The sequence below is a fragment of the Pimephales promelas genome, chromosome 21, assembly GCF_988280905.1.
Source record: "Pimephales promelas chromosome 21, fPimPro1.hap1.1, whole genome shotgun sequence".
Taxonomy (NCBI): Eukaryota; Metazoa; Chordata; class Actinopteri; order Cypriniformes; family Leuciscidae; genus Pimephales; species Pimephales promelas.
Genome location: NC_142789.1, coordinates 28613873 through 28639680, shown reverse-complemented (window position 1 = coordinate 28639680; position 25808 = coordinate 28613873). Strand labels below are relative to the sequence as shown.

General features: G+C 37.3%; 1 protein-coding gene across 1 annotated transcript in view; it reads right to left on the bottom strand.

Annotated features, from left to right (window-relative positions):
• The window catches only part of gli2b (GLI family zinc finger 2b), an 89053-nt gene that overhangs the window by 24311 nt on the left and 38934 nt on the right, over positions 1–25808 (bottom strand). The window contains exons 3-5 of the mRNA XM_039674220.2: positions 20604–20709; positions 3007–3200; positions 388–561 (exon numbers count right to left, since the gene is read on the bottom strand). Coding sequence (XP_039530154.2) covers positions 388–561; positions 3007–3200; positions 20604–20709 — 474 coding nt within the window. The remainder of the gene's footprint in view (positions 1–387; positions 562–3006; positions 3201–20603; positions 20710–25808) is intronic.

Genomic DNA, 25808 nt, shown 5'->3' with positions numbered 1-25808 from the left:
CATTTCTTTTTGACTGAAGAAAGAAAGACATCTTGGATGACATGGGGGTGAGTAAATTATCAGCAAAAGTGTTTTTAAAAGTGAACTACTCCTTTAATAAAAGCTAATTTTACTAAACGAGCAGTTATGGATCATTTGGATCGCTCTATTGTCCTGACGTAGGAAGCGCTGGATGACAGAATGGAGAATGAACATAAACTTCCCGCCAGTGTTTAGAGAGACGGCTGCGAGCGGATGCTGAGTTTATTTATTTTACTGTCTGCTGGTGTAAGAATCGAAGAGAAATGTGTGTTTATAAAGTCCTTTGAAGCCACACATAAGTATTACCCTGGAAACAAATATTATGTTTCAGTTCTTAACACAGTGAAACAGATATGACTAACTCACCATCGACCGGGGTGAAGTATTCGGGCAGATGAGCCGCCCCGGCTCCCTGCATCAGTAACTCTCCGTACGGGTTCCTGTGGGCCGTCATCAGGTGGTAATAGTCGGCCGGGGTGGCGCCGGGGGGCGGAGGGGGCAGACCGAACAACCCTCGGTCCTTCAGGTGCTCGTGAGCCACTGCCAGAGGGAAGATTTACAAGAGTCAGATACTTTTACTGAAAAAAAAATATCTATGAGCTCATTAGCATACGACCTGCCCACATTTGTATTACATCATGATGAAACCAGTTTGAATTATATGTTGAATTTGCTTTTATTTTTATATTTGGCAGTTTTTGTAATTTTGCATGTTTTTTAGTTGCTATTTTTATTAGTTTTTGTTTTTAAAAAGTATTTCTTGTTTGCTTATTTTAGAACCTCAATATAAACGCATTATATTTCAGTTAGTTGCTAAGACAACATTTCGAATTTGTGTCTAATATTCATATTTTCAGCTTTATTTCAATTGAGAAATGTTTTTTAATAGCTTTAGTTAACAATAGAGTGCATTGGTGCCCGTCCCCTTGTTCAGCGCTGCTGGTTACGGATGCATTTTTTTCCATTCATTTTTCGATAGGGATTTTAAAAAACAGTGTTTGTTAGGCATGAATGAATCCAAATAGCTACAAGGTGAATCACAACACTACAAACTTTGATTTAAAGCAAAAAAGCTTTTAAAAATCAGACAAAAATACAAAGATAAGGACTTAACAGCTTTAGAGAGGGATACAACTACAATCTCATGAAGCATTGTGAACAGCAATTAAAAACAATGGAGAAATATAGAAATACTCATCTAAAAATGTTGATTATTTATATTTTTATTGCAAAATATGCAATATATATATATTTTGAGCGCATACAGGATTGTGGACTGGAAGCAAAACTCCCAGTAAAGCGGTCTTTAAACATGGAGTTTCCCTATGGAGGAAATGAATGGACTTTTTATTTCCAGAGCCCGACTGTTACAAACAATACTGACGTATTGTGGTTAGCCAATCAGAACAGAGTTAAATTTGCATATAAATATATGTAAATATATACTGTGTATATATATATATAAATTAAGATGCAATAAACCTTAACCAACATTATAAGTAAAGCTTTACTAGCTTAGCTTTACACTCGGGAGGGATCTGCAGTAAGAATAGAGTTGACATTGGCACGTAGTAAACTTCTTTTAAAAGTGTCAGCAACAATCAGAGAGTGAGTTTTACATGTTTAATGCTGAAGAAAATAGATTAGGACAGAAATATGGTGAGAAACGCAGACGTGAATGCTGTCAATGTGCTTGAACTGTATTGTGAATTGTGATCAAAACCATTCCTCATTAAAACACGACCAAAAATCCGTCTCTCGTTTAATATAGAAATAAATCTCTGCCAAAGAACACAATCGAAAAGTGTCTTGGATTCTATTCCAAAGGCTTTAATGTCTATATATTCCAACTTGAATAATAAATACGGCCTTAAAACACGAGCCAACGCTAACGTCAGGCCTGTGTTTGAGCGCTGAGGTCTGAAACTGGTCCGATGCGTCTGGAAACCATTCAAGGCCACATCTACCCATCCACACTCGCTTGGGCTCAAATAGCCCCATTTCTCTTTCTCGCCGCTCTTTTATGCCTTTATCGCTGTTGGGATCTCCTGCGTGCTGCTTATTTAAGTTTAAAGGTGCAAACACATTACTGCTGACAGACTGTGAACCGTGATTTATATGTCACTCGATCGGCTCGCCGCGACCTGTAATTGTAATTCAGTTCTGAAGAGAGAGGTCCGCCGTCGGGTTCGGGCCGGCATCGGGGAATTCTGCCGTGTCGTTTTTCTCGTATTAATTTCCAAGACGTCCCCCGAAGGGCAAATCGCAGGATGGGGAAAGTTTCACATGTTTGACAATTTGCATGTGCCCAAAACCCAAACATACACACACATGCCCTCAGACATGATTGCATTCAAAACGGCAATAAGTTTTGAAAAGCTGAATTTGCGAACCCTGTGTTGAGGATCTAATAATGCAGATGTGTTTCAGACTCACGCTACATTAAGTGTTAGTGTTGATCAGCAGCCAGAATTGGGGACTAACTAACTCAAATGAACATATAAATGATTAAAAACGAGATAATGTACCGTCAGGCGGTCATTATCGCAAAATAAACTATTCAAAAAATGTCTGTTCAGCTGTTTGTTTGATCAAAAATACAGGGAAAAATGTAATATATTTTTTCAATTTAAAATATCTGTTTTCTATGTGAATATATTGTAAAATGTAATTTATTCCTGTGATCAAAGCTGAATTTTCAGCATCGTTACTCCAGTCTTCAGTGTGAAATCACTCTAATATGATGAGAATAAGAAAAAAAACTTCAAAGGAATGGTTCTTATTTTAAATAGCAACATTCTAAAAATCTTTATTGTCTTTTGTATCTTTAATTTCTCAACTGACCCCAAACCTTCACTGCTCTGAATGCAGAAATAAAGAAATGAAAATTGCACATGAAAAATAAACACTACTAATCTGGTAATCCCACTGTTTACTCATGCATTTAAATGTTAAATGTAAGTTTGTGTTCGAGTCGACCCTCACCGTCAGCAGGGCTCAGTCCTCGGGCCGCTGAGATCATGGACAGGGTGGGACTGGCGTGTGCCGAGCGCAGGTAATGCTCCATGTGTGGAGACACGTATGAGTGCGGGGGGAGGAAGGACTCGCCGGCGCCCCCTGGAGACAGTCGGATCAGGGAGATGTCGGAGATCACCGGGCTGCCCGCTAACCCTGGAGGCCTGGAGAGAGACAATCACAGATAATTACTGATTCTCTGCACTTTTCCTCAAATGATGGTCAAAACAAACTCCTCTTCTGTAGTGTAAAGAGGTTATTATGGGCAACAATTTGGGCAAAAAAAAAATAAATGCGATTTTTCTGATACAGTATTGTGATTATGATTTAAAATGCGATTTAAAAAATTGTAGGTTTGCTGTGCTTGTTTGTAGGGCTGCACGATTTGGTCAAGCTTTTGTGATTATCTATCAATATAATAAAATAAAATAATACTAAAACTAACAAATACTATTATTATTATTACTGTAATAGTTTAATTGTATAGTATATGTATGTCAAGGCAACTGTAGTATAAAATCAACTAAAAACAAGAAATATTATGGATATATTTCACAGTAAAACTGTATATTTAAAAAAATTATATAAATTATAATATACGTTTACATTACAACTGTGCAATTACAATACTAATATTTATGATATTGTTATTTTCATTATTACTAAATAAACAAACATTACAAAAAACTAAAGAAATATTACTAGAAATATTTCACAGTAAAAATGTTTTTCATTTACCATTTATAAAAAAATAGAACAAAATATGTTTTACATTACAACTGTAAAATCACATTATTACAAGATAAAAATATAAAATCACTACATAAAACAAAATAAGAAATACTACTAATGTCATACATTTTTACAGTAAAATAATAATACTTTACTGTAATACTAATATTTATGTTATTATTATATTTATTACTTAATAAAAATAGAAAATTTTTTAAAAACAAAATAAGAAACATAACTACAAATATTTCGCAGTTAAAAAAAGAGAATTTAAGAAAGAGAACAGAATAATAATTTTGTCAAATTAACCCTTAAACTAATATTTAAGGCTTATTTTCTTCATTTTGAAACATCATCAAAACCCTTAAAAGAGTAGTTTTCCTCCATATAATGGACTTCAATGGGGTCCAAACGGTTCAAGGTCCAAATGAGAGTTTCAGTGCAGCTTCAAAGGGCTTTAAACGAATCTTTTTTCGAGTCATTTTGTTCACGTCGTTCGTTAAATGAATAAAATGACTCGAAAAAAGATTAATTCATTTTGATTAACGAGTTCGTACAGGAGAGTCGAGCAAGGCGAGCATTTGTGCTTATAAAACTTAAACTTTTTTATAAATTTTTGAAATGCGCAATGGTTTCGCTTGATAAGACCCCTATTCATCATCTGGTATCGTTTAAAGCCCTTTGAAGCTGCACTGAAACTCTCATTTGGACTTGAACCGTTTGGTTCCCATTGAAGTCCATTATATGGAGAAAATCCTGGAACGTTTTCATCAAAAACCTTCATTTCTTTTCAACTGAAGAAAGAAAGACATGGACCTCTTGGATGACATGGGGTAGTGCTTTTAAACACACGTATACTGTAGTTTTCGATAGCAAACATTCGCTGGAGAAGCATGAACCTTCGAGATCATTCACTGGCGTTTGCTGAAATCCTCTCCTGTATTCACTCAGCGGCTCTCGCTCTTTAAAACGGGTTAGTTTGTCCCTGTCAGCGGTCTGAAAACATTTTCGACACGCAGATCAAATGATTCAGTGTTTGACACGAGTCCCTCGTTCATGGGTTTCATGGTTATGAAAGTTTGCCATAACTAATATTGGTGAGGTTTGGCGGCGGGCGCATGAGAGGCATTAGAGCGTGAGCTCGTCTGAGGTGTGATGGGAACAACGCCAAACTCTCTAACACAAACCAGACCGCTCTCAATCTACGGCCGCCCTTTCATTTCCCCTCGTTTCCATCCCTCCATCAAGCAAACGTCTGCGCTGTAGTTAAGGATCATTTCTCTTGTTTTATTCGGCAGCCACATTTCTCTCGAGACTTTCTGATGATTCCCAGACGGGACGATATGAGTTTTGTTGAAAAGTCCCACACAATTTCAACCTCCTGCACTGTACAAAAATATATGTTTTGTTTAAACTTAAAAAAAAAGTAAGTGTTCATGCTGCCTTCAAATTTTAACTGTAGTCAACTTGAAATATGAAGTTTGTTCACAGAGGTTGTTTATATGTATATATACAGTACATATGTAGATAGATAGATAGATAGGATTAACTTTTTTAACTTTTAACATTGTTCTCCTAAAATGCCCTAGAAGAAGCAAACAGACACAAATACGTCAATACTTCTCACTACACTGTAATAAATTATTGTTGAACTTAAAAAGTAAGTTCATTGAAATACATTTTAGTTAATACAATGAAAGATATTGATTTAATAAATGGAAACACATTTTTATGTAATCTGATCCACATTAATTATTTCAGTCTATTTGACAAAAGAAAAAAGTTGCAATAACAAATCATGAAAATATATATTTTTTACAGTGTATAATGTTACAAAATGAATTTCAGATCAGAAATGTTCATTTTTAAAGACTGCACTTTTCTCTATTTAATCCCATTGGTGTCTATGGGAGAAACTAATGCGGTATTTTTCTTTCCTATGCATTTTTAAAGCGAATTAAATCGCTCCATCTGGCAATATCTGATTAGCAAATTACTGATGTTTTCCACCCAGTTTTAATGACTGGAAAATAACAACAGAAATGATGGTTTTAATTGTTTCTCCATGATGCAACAGAGCAAACGAAGTGTTTCGACAGTAGGATCCTCTCATTTAAATCTTGTGAGCCGAATAAAAGTTGTTCAGGCTGAAAAAACATGTATTTCAGACGCATGCATACTTAATAACGGCCTCTCTCTTTGGAGATCAGATGGCCTGTATGTAAAACATTCTCAGTTTCACACAAAAAGAGAGCACACAGCCCGGGCGGCACGTAAATAAGTAATGTAATATTCTAATTTAACATGCTTAGCCTGTGGAGTGATTCTCGTGTTCATCGCTGAAGCGCGGCCTAGTCCGCACCAGGGGATTGTGGGACGGCAGGCTGCCTCTTTCACACCTTTACCCTCCTAAAGAGACAGACGCTCTCCGAGTCGGGGCTCAAGGCTCCCAGAATGCACCGGGGTAACGCCTGCGATGGACGATCGAGCCAGAATCCAGGAAATCTGAGCGGCCAAACGCTGCAGGATACTGAAGCTGACCCCGAATCAGTCGTTCGAATCTTTCCATGTTTCCATTTATTAAATCAATATCTTTCATTGTATTAACTAAAAAAAAAATATTTCAATGAACAACAAGGTAACTTACTTTGTAAGTTCAACAATAATTTCTTACACTGTACAGTGACAAGTACACTGTAAAAAAAAAATATTTTCAAGATTTGTTATCACAACATTTTTTCTTTTGTCAAATCAACTTAAATAATATATTCAGTTGAGAACTTATAATTTTGAGTTTCTGATGATTAAATTAATCTCCTTCATTGTATTAACTCACTTTTTCCAGTTCAATCAACTTAAAATTTTAAGGCAACCAGGTTACTTACTTTTTTAAGTTAAACCAACAATATTTTTTACAGTGTGGTTGTCATACAGCAGGAGTATAGATCTATACACAGATCGTTTAATTGCAAAGTGGAGAGGAGACGTGAGGTATCCGGGGTGTTGAATCTGCAGAAGCATTGATGTGTTATAGAGATCCGTGTGTGGATGTGATGCGACTCCCGCGGCGAGTGTGAATGGGCTTTAAAGCAAACACACGTCTCCATCACCCAAAGTGCCCAGATAATGCCAACCCGTGGGCACCTGACGCCTGGCACACACTGAACACAGGTGCGCGGCCATCTGCGGTTCAGCAGAACAATGCCCTCGTCACGAGAGCGGAGAACTGTGCTCGCCTCCAACAATAGGCAGCGGTCATGTCCACAGCGGGCACACACACCACTCCAGGGAGCTTTTATTATTTAAGACATTATTATGGCGGATTAATAGAGGAGATGAGTGTGTAGTTATGTGCTGTGATTGAGCTTTCTCACTGTTATGACAGGAAAATAACCGTTTTATTCGAAGGTGCCAATCAAATCACCACCACAAAAAAAAGTGCCATAAATGCACCGTCGTTATGAGGATGCCAGTCCAAATCACACACTATTCCTTATTTATGCACTTTCAGTTTTAGTGTTGTCAGAATTACATATTTAATTTAAAATAAAATATAAAATAAGTATTGAAATATTTCTAAAATGTGCATTTTTAACATTTTTTGTATTAATATAAATATTTTTTAAAATAGCATACATCATGTTTTGTTTTTGCGTATATTAAACTTTTTATTAGCCTATTATTTTAAATTCTGATCAAAAATAGTTAACAAACAAAACAAAGAATTATGCTTCAAATTTATTTGTTTTTGTGGGCGGTTTAATTATTTAATTATAATTTACTTTTCACTTATTTTAATAATAAAAAAATGTGTCTGTGTCTTTTTATCTGAATTTATTAATATATATATATAAAGTATTTTTTAATCACACATTTACTCATATATATATATATATATGATTAAATGTGTGATTAAAAAATAGTACTTTAGTATTTACATTAATAATACTTACAGTATTTACATTAGTGATCAAATTTCACTGTAAAAAAATATTGTTGGTTTAACTTAAAAAAGTAAGTAACCTGGTTGCCTTAAAATTTTAAGTTAATTGAACTGGAAAAAGTGAGTTAATACAATGAAGGAAATTAATTTAATCATCAGAAACTCAAAATAATAAGTTATCCCAACTAAATAAATTATTTAAGTTGATTTGAAAAAAGAAAAAATGTTGTGATAACAAATCTTGAAAATATTTTTTTTACAGTGTATATAGAATATTAAACGTATCTAAATTTCAATGTACATGTCCACGTTTGTGTAAGCATCTGAAATCTACAGAACATTGATGTGTGTGTGTGTGTGAGAGAGAGAGTGTGTGTGTTTGTGTGAGAGAGTGTGAGTGTGTTAGAGAGTGTGTGTGTGTGTGTGTGTGTGTGTGTGTGCGGTGCTGGTGATGAATTGCTCTATGACAGGAACTCGTCTCTACCTGGGGGCTGATCCTCTGATTTAGATAAATCACATTTCTGCCTGAGAGCCATAGAGTGCACACACACACTACTGTAGTAAACACACACACACACACACACACACGGACAGTCCCCAAACTCTTCCAGAACAAACAATACTTTCATACTTCCTCACTAATACACAAGCAGAGGACACCGACCTACATACACCGCTGCTCTATGAGTGATGTTTATGTCACACTGATGACATCACTCTCCTCAATACTTTCAGAGACGGACAGTCTGAAATCAGGCATCATCAGATCTGAGTATAGTACAGGTGTGCTCAGGTTTATTAGCTACTAAGTGTCTGACTCTCTTTTAAAGGTTCAGTAACACAAGCTTTCAGTGGATTATCACAGAAAACAGCTTCAACTCGTCCCTCAGTTTGTAGGAAAAAGGGGGTATTAAAAACCCTGTAAAATCCTGTTTATTTTTCCCCAAATTTCGTTAAATGTGTAATCAATCAAATTCATGAAAAGTTCAATTTGATAATGTTGTGGCTTATGAGCACGACCCTTTAAATATAATGGGTAACACTTCAGTTTAAGGCTCAATTCTCACTATTGCTCATTAGCATGCATATAAACCGGATATTGGCTGTTTATTAAAACACATATTAATGCATTATTCATCATGATCATATTTTATATCCTGTAATCCTATAATACATAAACTTAACCATTACCTTACTAACTATTAATAAGGAGTTTATCGAGGCAAAAGTCATAGTTAATAGATAGTTAATACTGAGAATTGGTCCCTAATCTAAAGTGTGACCAAATTATTATTATTATTGCATTGAGTACATACTGTGCAATAGCAATATATTCCTGTCGTAATTTCTTCAAGCGTTTATTTAAACTTATTTTTGGTGAGTTGTAGTGAACAAGCTCTACTTTTGATTTGTTGGTCCAACATTACGTGTACATTACATTCAAATTCAGATTTTATGATTGATTATGTCCACGTCACAGGACTTTCTGTGTACAAGTTTCGTGATCGCTTTACTATTAAGGACAACATTATTTCCTGTGTTAATCTACACTAAACAACAAACTTGAAATATTATCCTGCAGAATTGCATAAAATGCAACAATAATAGTGACTTATGAAAACAAAAAACAAAACAAAAAAAAAGTTTCAGGGTTTCATGACCCTTTAAAAATAATGGGTAACACTTCAGTTTAGGGTTGAATTCTCACTATTGCTCATTAGCACGCATATTAAAGCACATATTAATGCCTTATCGTATTATATGTAATACATAAATTGAACCTCAACCTAAATAACTCTTAATAAGCATTATTGAGGCAAAAGTCATAGTTAATAGATACTTATTATTGAGAATTCATTATTCTGTCGCAGAGTGCATACCTGTAAACAGGTTTCCTGATTGTTTTACTACTAAGGACAAGAAGACACTATTTTCTGTGTTAATCTACACTAAACAACAGACGTGAAATATTCCCAATTTCCCTCAAAGCAAAAGCGTTTGGTTTTTTTTGTCAGCAGTGGAAGTCTTCCTCCAGGCCTGTCGTCTCGCTGGAAGCTTTCTGACACTCGGCCGGACGGGAGGAGACGCTGACAAGTGGGAGGTTCGTTCGGAAGTTCGTTCCTCCGCCTGGGAGAATTCCCACGGCGCTCCCGTCCGCTACACAGATGAATCGCACCGTCCCTTGTCATTTCAGCCAGCTCTGGGAAAAAAAACGCTAGCTTTCCTCCACCTCGCTTTGTCAAACAGAGGAAAAAAAATGAAGAACGAAAGCAAGATATCCATAGGGGAAGCTTCCTACTGCCGCTCCGCTGACAGCTCTGACAAAATAACCAGCACCCTCATTATTTTATATGCAAACAATGATAAAACGAACTGTATGGAGATGTCATGTTAGACAATCAGCTCGGAGACCCTTGACATGCCGCCCGGCGACTGTAACAAAGTGTCTCGGCTTGCCACGGGCGACACCGCGCTTAATTTGCTGCACAATGTCCCTGTAATTAGATGAATTTGGCTCAGGCAGAGGAAAAGACAGCCAGATCAAGGTCTTGATGAATTAGGGGTCCACTGTCAAGATCAAATCACATTAATCAAGGCGAGCGAGTGTTGAGACAGCTAGTCTCCCCCCAACGCGGCTCTATGTGTGATGAATAGGCTAGCTGCTAGCGGCCCGACCGAATGTATCACCATCAAAATCTGTGAATTTAAATGTAACAGCGCTACTTCGAGAATTCTATCGATTTATTCTGCTCTTTTAAGATAAACCTTACTTCGAGCCTCAAGACCCCGTTTCAAAAAAGAAAAAAACTCCGAGGTGTTGTATTTAAGGAAAAACAACAAAGTGTAACTTCAAAAACTAGCGCGGCCCACTTTATGTTCTGATTCTACAATAACCGCCGCCTGGAAAATTGGAAAATTCACGTGGGACGCATGTAGCTCTGAAGGTCTAGGGGTTAACCTACATTACTGGAGCGGCTCGACACACCTGAGCAAGTGCATGCTGGGAAAAAAAAGACCTCTGGGCTGGACGGCTGTTGAAATAAAGCACGGAAGATTTCTGTTTGGGGAGCCTGAAGTAAAACTCACAGGAATATCTCAACTGTTTCTCCTAGACAGCAAAGAGACCAAATGCTAAAGCCTGTTGATACTTAGATGTGTCTCCTTTGAGATCTCAACAATGTGCTCAGCTTTTCCAAGACACTGCAAATGTCAGAGATCCCAGAATGAACTCAATAAGTTCTCATCAATATCTCCAAACATCAAGTAGAAGTTCAAGTTGCTTTATTGTCGTTCCAACCACATATCAATAGTGTACGGCCGAATCATCGCGTTTCTCCAAGTCCAAATGTGCAAAATAAGTACAAGCATGAATAGGACAACAACATAAGGGTAGTACAACAGGTGGACGTAACATACACTATAGATAAAACAAATCAGTCATTCATTATAATCTGTATACTGTATCAGTGTATCAGCGTCAGTCATTATAATCTGATCACACATCTGTATACTGTATCAGTGTATCAGCGTCAGTCATTATAATCTGATCACACATCTGTATACTGTATCAGTGTATCAGCGTCAGTCATTATAATCTGAACACACATCTGTATACTGTATCAGTGTATCAGCGTCAGTCATTATAATCTGATCACACATCTGTATACTGTATCAGTGTATCAGCGTCAGTCATTATAATCTGATCACACATCTGTATACTGTATCAGTGTATCAGCGTCAGTCATTATAATCTGATCACACATCTGTATACTGTATCAGCGTATCAGAGTCAGTCATTATAATCTGATCACACATCTGTATACTGTATCAGTGTATCAGCGTCAGTCATTATAATCTGATCACACATCTGTATACTGTATCAGTGTATCAGCGTCAGTCATTATAATCTGAACACACATCTGTATACTGTATCAGTGTATCAGAGTCAGTCATTATAATCTGAACACACATCTGTATACTGTATCAGTGTATCAGCGTCAGTCATTATAATCTGATCACACATCTGTATACTGTATCAGTGTATCAGTGTCAGTCATTATAATCTGATCACACATCTGTATACTGTATCAGCGTATCAGCGTCAGTCATTATAATCTGATCACACATCTGTATACTGTATCAGTGTATCAGCGTCAGTCATTATAATCTGATCACACATCTGTATACTGTATCAGTGTATCAGCGTCAGTCATTATAATCTGAACACACATCTGTATACTGTATCAGTGTATCAGCGTCAGTCATTATAATCTGATCACACATCTGTATACTGTATCAGCGTATCAGAGTCAGTCATTATAATCTGATCACACATCTGTATACTGTATCAGTGTATCAGCGTCAGTCATTATAATCTGATCACACATCTGTATACTGTATCAGTGTATCAGCGTCAGTCATTATAATCTGATCACACATCTGTATACTGTATCAGTGTATCAGTGTCAGTCATTATAATCTGATCACACATCTGTATACTGTATCAGCGTATCAGAGTCAGTCATTATAATCTGAACACACATCTGTATACTGTATCAGTGTATCAGTGTCAGTCATTATAATCTGATCACACATCTGTATACTGTATCAGTGTATCAGCGTCAGTCATTATAATCTGTACACACATCTGTATACTGTATCAGTGTATCAGCATCAGTCATTATAATCTGAACACACATCTGTATACTGTATCAGTGTATCAGCATCAGTCATTATAATCTGAACACACATCTGTATACTGTATCAGTGTATCAGCGTCAGTCATTATAATCTGAACACACATCTGTATACTGTATCAGTGTATCAGCGTCAGTCATTATAATCTGAACACACATCTGTATACTGTATCAGTGTATCAGCGTCAGTCATTATAATCTGAACACACATCTGTATACTGTATCAGTGTATCAGCGTCAGTCATTATAATCTGATCACACATCTGTATACTGTATCAGTGTATCAGCGTCAGTCATTATAATCTGAACACACATCTGTATACTGTATCAGTGTATCAGCGTCAGTCATTATAATCTGAACACACATCTGTATACTGTATCAGTGTATCAGCGTCAGTCATTATCTGATCACACATCTGTATACTGTATCGGTGTATCAGCGTCAGTCATTATAATCTGATCACACATCTGTATACTGTATCAGTGTATCAGCGTCAGTCATTATAATCTGTACACACATCTGTATACTGTATCAGTGTATCAGCGTCAGTCATTATAATCTGAACACACATCTGTATACTGTATCAGTGTATCAGCGTCAGTCATTATCTGATCACACATCTGTATACTGTATCGGTGTATCAGCGTCAGTCATTATAATCTGATCACACATCTGTATACTGTATCAGTGTAGACAGCGTCAGTCATTATAATCTGATCACACATCTGTATACTGTATCGGTGTATCAGAGTCAGTCATTATAATCTGATCACACATCTGTATACTGTATCAGTGTATCAGTGTCAGTCATTATAATCTGATCACACATCTGTATACTGTATCGGTGTATCAGAGTCAGTCATTATAATCTGATCACACATCTGTATACTGTATCAGTGTATCAGCGTCAGTCATTATAATCTGATCACACATCTGTATACTGTATCAGTGTATCAGCGTCAGTCATTATAATCTGAACACACATCTGTATACTGTATCAGTGTATCAGCGTCAGTCATTATAATCTGAACACACATCTGTATACTGTATCAGTGTATCAGCGTCAGTCATTATAATCTGATCACACATCTGTATACTGTATCAGTGTATCAGCGTCAGTCATTATAATCTGATCACACATCTGTATACTGTATCAGTGTATCAGTGTCAGTCATTATAATCTGAACACACATCTGTATACTGTATCAGTGTATCAGCGTCAGTCATTATAATCTGATCACACATCTGTATACTGTATCAGTGTATCAGCGTCAGTCATTATAATCTGAACACACATCTGTATACTGTATCAGTGTATCAGCGTCAGTCATTATAATCTGAACACACATCTGTATACTGTATCAGTGTATCAGCATCAGTCATTATAATCTGATCACACATCTGTATACTGTATCAGTGTATCAGTGTCAGTCATTATAATCTGAACACACATCTGTATACTGTATCAGTGTATCAGTGTCAGTCATTATAATCTGAACACACATCTGTATACTGTATCAGTGTATCAGTGTCAGTCATTATAATCTGAACACACATCTGTATACTGTATCAGTGTATCAGCGTCAGTCATTATAATCTGAACACACATCTGTATACTGTATCAGTGTATCAGCGTCAGTCATTATAATCTGAACACACATCTGTATACTGTATCAGTGTATCAGTGTCAGTCATTATAATCTGATCACACATCTGTATACTGTATCAGCGTATCAGCGTCAGTCATTATAATCTGAACACACATCTGTATACTGTATCAGTGTATCAGTGTCAGTCATTATAATCTGAACACACATCTGTATACTGTATCAGTGTATCAGTGTCAGTCATTATAATCTGAACACACATCTGTATACTGTATCAGTGTATCAGCGTCAGTCATTATAATCTGAACACACATCTGTATACTGTATCAGTGTATCAGCGTCAGTCATTATAATCTGAACACACATCTGTATACTGTATCAGTGTATCAGTGTCAGTCATTATAATCTGAACACACATCTGTATACTGTATCAGTGTATCAGTGTCAGTCATTATAATCTGAACACACATCTGTATACTGTATCAGTGTATCAGTGTCAGTCATTATAATCTGAACACACATCTGTATACTGTATCAGTGTATCAGTGTCAGTCATTATAATCTGAACACACATCTGTATACTGTATCAGTGTATCAGCGTCAGTCATTATAATCTGATCACACATCTGTATACTGTATCAGCGTATCAGCGTCAGTCGTTATAATCTGAACACACATCTGTATACTGTATCGGTGTATCAGCGTCAGTCATTATAATCTGAACACACATCTGTATACTGTATCAGCGTATCAGCGTCAGTCGTTATAATCTGAACACACATCTGTATACTGTATCAGCGTATCAGCGTCAGTCGTTATAATCTGAACACACATCTGTATACTGTATCAGCGTATCAGCGTCAGTCGTTATAATCTGAACACACATCTGTATACTGTATCGGTGTATCAGCGTCAGTCGTTATAATCTGAACACACATCTATATACTGTATCAGTGTATCAGCGTCAGTCGTTATAATCTGAACACACATCTGTATACTGTATCGGTGTATCAGCGTCAGTCATTATAATCTGATCACACATCTGTATACTGTATCGGTGTATCAGCGTCAGTCATTATAATCTGATCACACATCTGTATACTGTATCGGTGTATCAGCGTCAGTCGTTATAATCTGAACACACATCTGTATACTGTATCGGTGTATCAGCGTCAGTCATTATAATCTGAACACACATCTGTATACTGTATCAGTGTATCAGTGTCAGTCATTATAATCTGATCACACATCTGTATACTGTATCAGCGTATCAGTGTCAGTCATTATAATCTGATCACACATCTGTATACTGTATCAGTGTATCAGCGTCAGTCATTATAATCTGAACACACATCTGTATACTGTATCAGTGTATCAGAGTCAGTCATTATAATCTGAACACACATCTGTATACTGTATCAGTGTATCAGCGTCAGTCATTATAATCTGATCACACATCTGTATACTGTATCAGTGTATCAGCGTCAGTCATTATAATCTGAACACACATCTGTATACTGTATCAGTGTATCAGCATCAGTCATTATAATCTGATCACACATCTGTATACTGTATCAGTGTATCAGCGTCAGTCATTATAATCTGAACACACATCTGTATACTGTATCAGTGTATCAGTGTCAGTCATTATAATCTGAACACACATCTGTATACTGTATCAGTGTATCAGCGTCAGTCATTATAATCTGAACACACATCTGTATACTGTATCAGTGTATCAGCGTCAGTCATTATAATCTGAACACACATCTGTATACTGTATCATTGTATCAGAGTCAGTCATTATAATCTGAACACACATCTGTATACTGTATCGGTGTATCAGCGTCAGTCATTATAATCTGAACACACATCTGTATACTGTATCAGTGTATCAGTGTCAGTCATTATAATCTGATCACACATCTGTATACTGTATCAGTGTATCAGCGTCAGTCATTATAATCTGAACACACATCTGTATACTGTATCAGTGTATCAGTGTCAGTCATTATAATCTGATCACACATCTGTATACTGTATCAGTGTATCAGAGTCAGTCATTATAATCTGAACACACATCTGTATACTGTATCAGTGTATCAGCGTCAGTCATTATAATCTGAACACACATCTGTATACTGTATCGGTGTATCAGCGTCAGTCGTTATAATCTGAACACACATCTGTATACTGTATCAGTGTATCAGCGTCAGTCATTATAATCTGAACACACATCTGTATACTGTATCAGTGTATCAGCGTCAGTCGTTATAATCTGAACACACATCTGTATACTGTATCAGTGTATCAGAGTCAGTCGTTATAATCTGAACACACATCTGTATACTGTATCAGTGTATCAGCGTCAGTCATTATAATCTGAACACACATCTGTATACTGTATCAGTGTATCAGCGTCAGTCATTATAATCTGAACACACATCTGTATACTGTATCAGTGTATCAGCGTCAGTCATTATAATCTGATCACACATCTGTATACTGTATCGGCGTATCAGCGTCAGTCATTATAATCTGAACACACATCTGTATACTGTATCAGTGTATCAGCGTCAGTCATTATAATCTGATCACACATCTGTATACTGTATCGGTGTATCAGCGTCAGTCGTTATAATCTGATCACACATCTGTATACTGTATCGGCGTATCAGAGTCAGTCGTTATAATCTGATCACACATCTGTATACTGTATCAGTGTATCAGCGTCAGTCATTATAATCTGATCACACATCTGTATACTGTATCATTGTATCAGAGTCAGTCATTATAATCTGAACACACATCTGTATACTGTATCAGTGTATCAGAGTCAGTCATTATAATCTGATCACACATCTGTATACTGTATCATTGTATCAGAGTCAGTCATTATAATCTGAACACACATCTGTATACTGTATCAGTGTATCAGAGTCAGTCATTATAATCTGATCACACATCTGTATACTGTATCATTGTATCAGAGTCAGTCATTATAATCTGAACACACATCTGTATACTGTATCGGTGTATCAGCGTCAGTCATTATAATCTGAACACACATCTGTATACTGTATCAGTGTATCAGAGTCAGTCATTATAATCTGAACACACATCTGTATACTGTATCGGTGTATCAGCGTCAGTCATTATAATCTGAACACACATCTGTATACTGTATCAGTGTATCAGCGTCAGTCATTATAATCTGAACACACATCTGTATACTGTATCAGTGTATCAGCGTCAGTCATTATAATCTGAACACACATCTGTATACTGTATCAGTGTATCAGCGTCAGTCATTATAATCTGATCACACATCTGTATACTGTATCAGTGTATCAGCGTCAGTCATTATAATCTGAACACACATCTGTATACTGTATCAGTGTATCAGCGTCAGTCATTATAATCTGAACACACATCTGTATACTGTATCAGTGTATCAGCGTCAGTCATTATAATCTGAACACACATCTGTATACTGTATCAGTGTATCAGCGTCAGTCATTATAATCTGAACACACATCTGTATACTGTATCAGTGTATCAGTGTCAGTCATTATAATCTGAACACACATCTGTATACTGTATCGGTGTATCAGCGTCAGTCATTATAATCTGATCACACATCTGTATACTGTATCGGTGTATCAGCGTCAGTCATTATAATCTGAACACACATCTGTATACTGTATCAGTGTATCAGCGTCAGTCATTATAATCTGAACACACATCTGTATACTGTATCAGTGTATCAGTGTCAGTCATTATAATCTGATCACACATCTGTATACTGTATCAGTGTATCAGCGTCAGTCATTATAATCTGATCACACATCTGTATACTGTATCAGTGTATCAGCGTCAGTCATTATAATCTGAACACACATCTGTATACTGTATCGGTGTATCAGTGTCAGTCATTATAATCTGAACACACATCTGTATACTGTATCAGTGTATCAGTGTCAGTCATTATAATCTGATCACACATCTGTATACTGTATCAGTGTATCAGCGTCAGTCATTATAATCTGATCACACATCTGTATACTGTATCGGTGTATCAGCGTCAGTCATTATAATCTGAACACACATCTGTATACTGTATCAGTGTATCAGCGTCAGTCATTATAATCTGAACACACATCTGTATACTGTATCAGTGTATCAGCGTCAGTCATTATAATCTGAACACACATCTGTATACTGTATCAGTGTATCAGCGTCAGTCATTATAATCTGATCACACATCTGTATACTGTATCAGTGTATCAGCGTCAGTCATTATAATCTGATCACACATCTGTATACTGTATCGGTGTATCAGCGTCAGTCATTATAATCTGAACACACATCTGTATACTGTATCAGTGTATCAGCGTCAGTCATTATAATCTGAACACACATCTGTATACTGTATCAGTGTATCAGTGTCAGTCATTATAATCTGAACACACATCTGTATACTGTATCAGTGTATCAGCGTCAGTCATTATAATCTGATCACACATCTGTATACTGTATCAGTGTATCAGCGTCAGTCATTATAATCTGAACACACATCTGTATACTGTATCGGTGTATCAGCGTCAGTCATTATAATCTGAACACACATCTGTATACTGTATCAGTGTATCAGTGTCAGTCATTATAATCTGATCACACATCTGTATACTGTATCAGTGTATCAGCGTCAGTCGTTATAATCTGAACACACATCTGTATACTGTATCAGTGTATCAGCGTCAGTCATTATAATCTGAACACACATCTGTATACTGTATCAGTGTATCAGCGTCAGTCATTATAATCTGAACACACATCTGTATACTGTATCAGTGTATCAGCGTCAGTCATTATAATCTGAACACACATCTGTATACTGTATCAGTGTATCAGCGTCAGTCATTATAATCTGAACACACATCTGTATACTGTATCAGTGTATCAGTGTCAGTCATTATAATCTGATCACACATCTGTATACTGTATCAGTGTATCAGTGTCAGTCATTATAATCTGAACACACATCTGTATACTGTATCAGTGTATCAGAGTCAGTCATTATAATCTGAACACACATCTGTATACTGTATCGGTGTATCAGCGTCAGTCATTATAATCTGAACACACATCTGTATACTGTATCATGTATGTCGTGTATGTTTTGCCACAGCAGATCTGTCCCGCAAAGGCCAAACACACAACATTGTCATACCCATTATCAGGGGTCTCAAACTCAAATTAACTGGGGGCCGCTGGAGATAGAGTCTGGGTCAGGCCGGGCCGCATCAAGTATTCCAAAAAAAAAAAAATGTATTTTAGTATTCCAAAAATGGAACACAACTGATCCAATCTTCTCAATCTTTATTATTAACGTTTCTTCTGAACTGTTCCTCTGAATTTGAACATTCCTTTTTGTACATGATTGGTTCTTCATGAGCTGTCCTTCTGACGGTTGAAGTTAATTTTACAAACTTTCTTTGTCTTTTTCTTATACACAACATCTTTGTGATGATAGTCATATTTGCTTTTTATTTTCTTTATGCAACACTATTATATTGAATTTTTTTTCCCGAAAGGCACATTTCCTTTTATTATACTCAGAAAAACAATTACTGCTTTTGAAATACAAATAATTCTTTCTACACATGTATATATTGTCTCAAAATTACTGAGTTTACCGCAAATTACCGCAAATTACTGATTTTGCACATATCAAAGCAAACCTTCTTATCTTTTCTATTTTGCACGCTCAAGTACGTTTCAAATGTAGGCGCGCATCAAGCGCCCAGCGCGCTCATAATTGAAACGACGTGCTCATTTTTTCCAGGCGCCGTATATTTGTACTTCGTGGTTGTCTATAACAACTATTGACAACAAACCCACCGTTAGCTGTCACAAGACTATATATGGTAGCCCATAAGGGATAAAAATAATAATAATAAAAAAACGCGGCAAATGCAACGACGGGCCGCACTAACATTAAACTTTAATATCAAGTAGGGGGCCACAAAATATCATCCCGCAGGCCGCGAGTTTGAGACCTCTGCCCATTATCATGCCAATTACTCCAAGTTGTCATGACAGAACTGAGACTATGACGAAAGAAGAAAAGTTTATATTCTCCTTTCCAGATGTTTGATCCCATGAAATACACTAATCTGTTTCCTGGATGTGAGATTTACCCGGCCTTGAGTGTTTTGTATCTGGCACAGAAACAAAACTTAAATTAAAGGCGAGGCTTTAAGTGTTTTCTAAACGACTAAATCAAGAACCGAATGACGTAGCTCAGTTTTTGCTTTGAATCTACAAAATAATGTGTGCTTCACAGTTCACAATATCCATTTCAGTCATAAACACACATGCTATTTATGAATGTTTTCAGCATCAAACACATTGGTTTGGGATCACCTGTGTCTGTGATTACACCGCATTCGAATGTTGCATGTCTGTGTGCCTTCTGACCGCAGGGATAAACAAAGCAGATGCTTTATTTGCAAGCGCAGAGGTTATTCATATTCACAAACACTGAGAACCAGAGCCAGAAACGGACGGAGCTGCAGGCTTACCCGTGCAAAGCGTGGAGCGCATGGGGTTCGTAGTGGTATCTCCCCTCATGGTGACGCACGTCGATGGGGATCGGAGAATGGAAAGTTGGGAAGATGTGATGAGGGCCTGAAATAGAGAAAGAGAGAGAGAGAGAGTTGAGAAAAAGCCAGACTTTCAAAAAAGAAATTTCAAAGGCACCAGCGCTACAATAAAGTAACATGAATTTCAGAGCGCGCTGAGCAGTTTCGTGTAAAATATTGGCACTATCACACAAGAGTGGAGGAATAAATAAATAATCAAAGTATCCTAAGAAATCCTACATCCCCAACATAAAAGATATCCAACTGGGCTTTTGACAAAGACCTGCAGCTAGACGCTCTTTGAACTCGCACAGATGATGGACGTTATGAAGGGAAAACCCATCGGGGACGCAAACTGGGGCTGACAGCACTGGGAGAACATTCCTCGGCCTCGGCTTCGCTGCCTCATGCCAACCGGATCGTCTCCCTCCTGAACCGTTCCCTACTCTTTACTGGCCCCGACACCATCTCAAAACCAAGGTGCCGGCCGAGGTGACGTGAAATCAGACGGGGTTCGGCCTTTGAAATCAAACACGCTAACTAATGAGAGCCTAAAAGCTGTTGCTTGTTGCCTCAGCGTTTTACAGTCTGCCTTCTTTTCATCATAACTCCTTTGGCTGGGGCGTTTTATTTGAGCCCGAAGAGACTCGGAATCAGCACTTTCCTGTAATAAAGCCTCCGTTGGCTCGGGACATCCCGTTAAAGGTCAACGGGGCTTCATTAGCAGTTAGGATAACGGGAAATCACAGTTGATGTTTGAACTTTACAGTGCCAAATGAGAAGAGCTGTTTGCAATGTTAACTAGCTTTTCTTAATAGAGGGAATGCATTGACGTCACTTTCCCGCCGGAACAACCCCCCCTCAGCCTGACTGAGTGGCAAAAGATCTGCTGCGTGACTGGATTTAATAGGGGGAACTGCGAAAATGCGGCTGAAATGAACAATTTTATCAATTTAAACTAAATGTTGGACTCAATATAGTGTTCCTTACAACTACCCATGGGTATTGACTAGAGCCCGACCGATAAAGGATTTTGAAGGCCGATACTGATACAAATATTTTTGGATTTTAAAATCCGATATATCGGCCGATAATTTATTTATTTATCTTTTTTAAACTGGACATGATAGTCACAAATTTTGTCATGCTTATTTGAGTTAAGAGAACTGATGGGAATGTTCTTTTAATTGTTATTCAAGCAATGTATGTAACGTGACCAACTCAACGAGTGTTGCCAACAGGGACGGTGTAGAGTGCCCTCTGGTGGAAAAACTATACAACTCCAACACTCGTGACATGGTTCAAGCGTGTTTCGTCCATTTTTATTTTATTTTTGAAATATTCATTCATCGGCCATTATAACTGCCGATACCGATAGTTTGGAAAATGCCTAATATCGGCCGATAATATCGGTCTGCCGATATATAGGTCTGGCTCTAGTATTGACATGCAGCCAGGAATCGTGTTGCCTGACATTTATGTTTGCCTGATTTCGACACCGGGGAAATATAGCAATTTAGCAATATAGACCTAAACATAAAGCAAATTTGCCTGTGAACGCTTTATATAAATGCAATATACACTCTTAGAAGAAATGGTTCTATTTAGAACCAGAAATGGTTCCATCCCCCACGTCATATATGGAACTCCAAAATGGTTCTATATAGAACCATTTTTTTTGGTAAAAGGTTCTATTGGCCAAGTATGGAACCCCAGGGTTCTATATAGAACCCAGAGGAACCCTTTTTTAAGAGTGCATAGAACCTTTTAGGGGTTCCAAATATGTAGCGCTGATAGAATCTTTTAAGGTGCTATATAGAACCTTTTCTTCTAAGAGTGAGGTAGGTCTAAATCCAGGTGATCACTTATATCAGTGTTATAAATAGCCTATATATATCAGCCCTAAAACTTAATAGTTTTTTTTTTTGGTCAGTGTTTATTAAAAATCATCCAATAATGCAGAATATGCAATGATAAATATTTAATTAATTATATAAAAATACAAAATATATGGGTATGGTTTTACACCTAAATTCAGCATATTGACACAAAATGATGACTGCAAATCCAGCTTTCGCTGACTGGAGTCCAGTTGTTTTGATCCATTTGCTCCTCTTTCTATAGCAGTCTGTAAAAATATACCTCCGATTGTTTGTCAAATCTAGTTGTACAGTCAATCGCAAAGCTCTTTCCCACTTTATTTGTGTTGTTTTTTGAGATGTGTGTCTTTTTGACACTCACTGTGAGGAACTGCAGGCACGCATTACCTCTATTATTGAGCTCATTGTTTCTGGCTAGATTAATACATGATGTTAGTTAACTACATGATTTGTATTATCTTGTATTATCTGACAGTCAGCCCTGATAACAGATTAGATTGTAATGTAAAAACATGCATTTTCTGTAAAGCTGATGTATTGTGAAAAGCACTATACAGATACAGTAAATGTGAATGAATGCATGAGCTGGAGCTCCTTTTCATGACCAGTGGAAAAAAAAGAAAGAAAAACTGATGGAAACACAAACGAGTTTTAATGTGCATCAACTGTGAACACTGGTACTAGTAATGCTTGACTAGGCAGGAATGAGAGGAGGGTCAGTGAATCAGCTGATCTCTGGACTGTATTAACATTCTTTAGGGCGGTAGCAGTGGGAGGGTGAGGGGTGACCCGGGGAGGTCAGGGGTCACGGGTCATTATCTACACCTGGGGTTCTCAGCAGTTCCTCCAGAGGATTCATACACTCAACAAAAGCAGTGTGAGTCAGCAGTCTCTCTCTCTCTCTCTGCTTCTTTGTCACTTTGTTCCCCTTCAGAATGGCAGACAAGATCGTCCCAAAGGACAGGAAATGACCCGCTGCCTTTCCTGTCTCTCTCTCTCTTCATATTTATGTAATGTGAAACTTAAAGGGATAGTGCGCCTAAAAAGTAAAAGTAAAATCATTGAATCACTCTCATGTGTTCCAAACCTTTATGAATTTTCTTTCTCTGTGGAACATAAAAGGAGACATTTAGCAGAATGGTGGTGAGATTTTTCCTCACACACACAACCAGGGCTTTTTTGCTCACCAGCCAATGTGGCTAGTGGTGTTACAAAGTTACTGGCCACACTTTTGACATTGCCATATAGATATTTTTAATATTATCTCATAATTTGGCAATAGCTATATTAGGCTGCTGTGACTTTAAGACCTGACGCATGGATTCGTTATACTGTTACGCATGCATTTTCTTTCTCAACTATTTACGTTCACGTAAAACATAATTGACTGTGTTTATGTGAATACTCACCAAGACCGGCATTTTGATATTATTTTAACACAATTTAGTACTGCACTCTCAGAAAAAGGTACAAAAGCTGTCACTGGGGCTGTACCTTTTCATAAGGTAAACTTTTGTCCATTTTAGGTGCTAATATAAACATTTCAGGTGCTAATATGTACATTTCAGGTGCTAATATTTACATTTCAGGTGCTAATATGGACATTTTAGGTGCTAATTTGAACATTTCAGGTGCTAATATGTACATTTTAGGTACTAATATGAACGTTTTAGGCACTAATATGAATGTTTTAGGTGCTAATATGTACATTTTAGGTGCTAATATGTACATTTCAGGTGCTAAAATGTACATTCCAGGTGCTAACATTTATATTCCAGGTGCTAATATTTATATTTGATGTGTTAATTATGTACATTTTAGGTGCTAATATGTACATTTCAGGTGCTAATATGTACATTTTAGCTGCTAATATGTACCATTAAGGTACCAAAATGTACAAAAGTGTACCTTTTGATAAGGTGCAGCCCCAGTGACAGCTTTTGTACCTTTTTTTCCGAGAGTGTGAGAGGCAGCTTTATGGGTGTGAGCGAAAAAATCTTCTGGAATGTGCAAAAATATGTGCAATAACCGCAATCCCACATTGAAATTCAAGCCCTGAAACACCAACAATATTCATCCGGAGCAAACAAAATGAGTGAGTGAGGAGAGGCGGGTTTGTGTCACTTGCCATCGGAGAGATGAGAGAGAGAAAGAGAAGCTAGTATCATGTATCTATTGACAAAACTACATTGCACTTAGTTCATTATTTCAGATGACTTTTCACTACACGACTTCAGAAAGCTCTGTTTACGTTTTTTTTGGTCCTTTTTAGGCCTTTGTTGTATGGAAAATAGCAGCGTTATATTCTGCTAAACATCTAATTTTGTGTTCTACAAAGAAGGACGAACCACAATAAAGTGATTAATGGACATAATGCTCAACTTTTTAGGTGATCCTCCCCCTTTAACTTGCCTTTTTGAGTAAACTAAGCATGTTTTCTTCTGTTCTAATCTTAAATGATCTCACAAATTTACTAAAAGCAATCTTTACAGTATTTGGCCTGTTTTTTTTAACAGTGCAATGCGTGACTAGCTGAAGTAAAGTGCTCTTTATATAGTAGCTATTTGTCATGGAAAATGCCTCAGGTTCCCTTTAATTGATGAAAAACATCATAAAAACACACCTGACATGTGCAGCCGTAATGTTTTTGAGTTTCTGGAGCATCTAAACACTGCGTTTGACATGCAATTCTGACCTTTAACTAGTGAGAAAAGGAAACTTGCCAGTATAGAAGGCCTGTAAAGAGTATAATCATGCTGGGTGTAGCGTCCACATTCATCGCCCGGTCGCAGTTAATGCCCCATTACTAATGCAGCGGGTGAATTACTGGATGGGAAGAGAGGTCGAGGACAAAGGGAAAGAGTGAAGTGGGTCAGCAGAACACGATTCTCAAGGACCACCGTATGAATCCTAATCACGCGGGTCCGGTTACGGCGACTTTAATCACGACGTTGCCTTATGCAAAAATAAAACACAAACTAGGGTAATTGGAAGCATGAAAAATACACAACTTAAACAGAAGGTTTGCAGTGGTGTAAACACTCCTGACCACAATAAGACGGCGGCGAACGTGAACCCGCCCCGGTCCCTGTCATTAAAACGACACGTTACCCCGCAGCCTCATTCATCTGTGCCCGCCCTCAATTATCCACATTACCACTGTTATTTCCAGCCGTCGCATTTTTCATGTCAGCACAAACACCCACCCCGTTTGTGACCCGCTCTCGTCCAGGCCCCCGTCACCGGAGGAGCGGGCAGGATTATT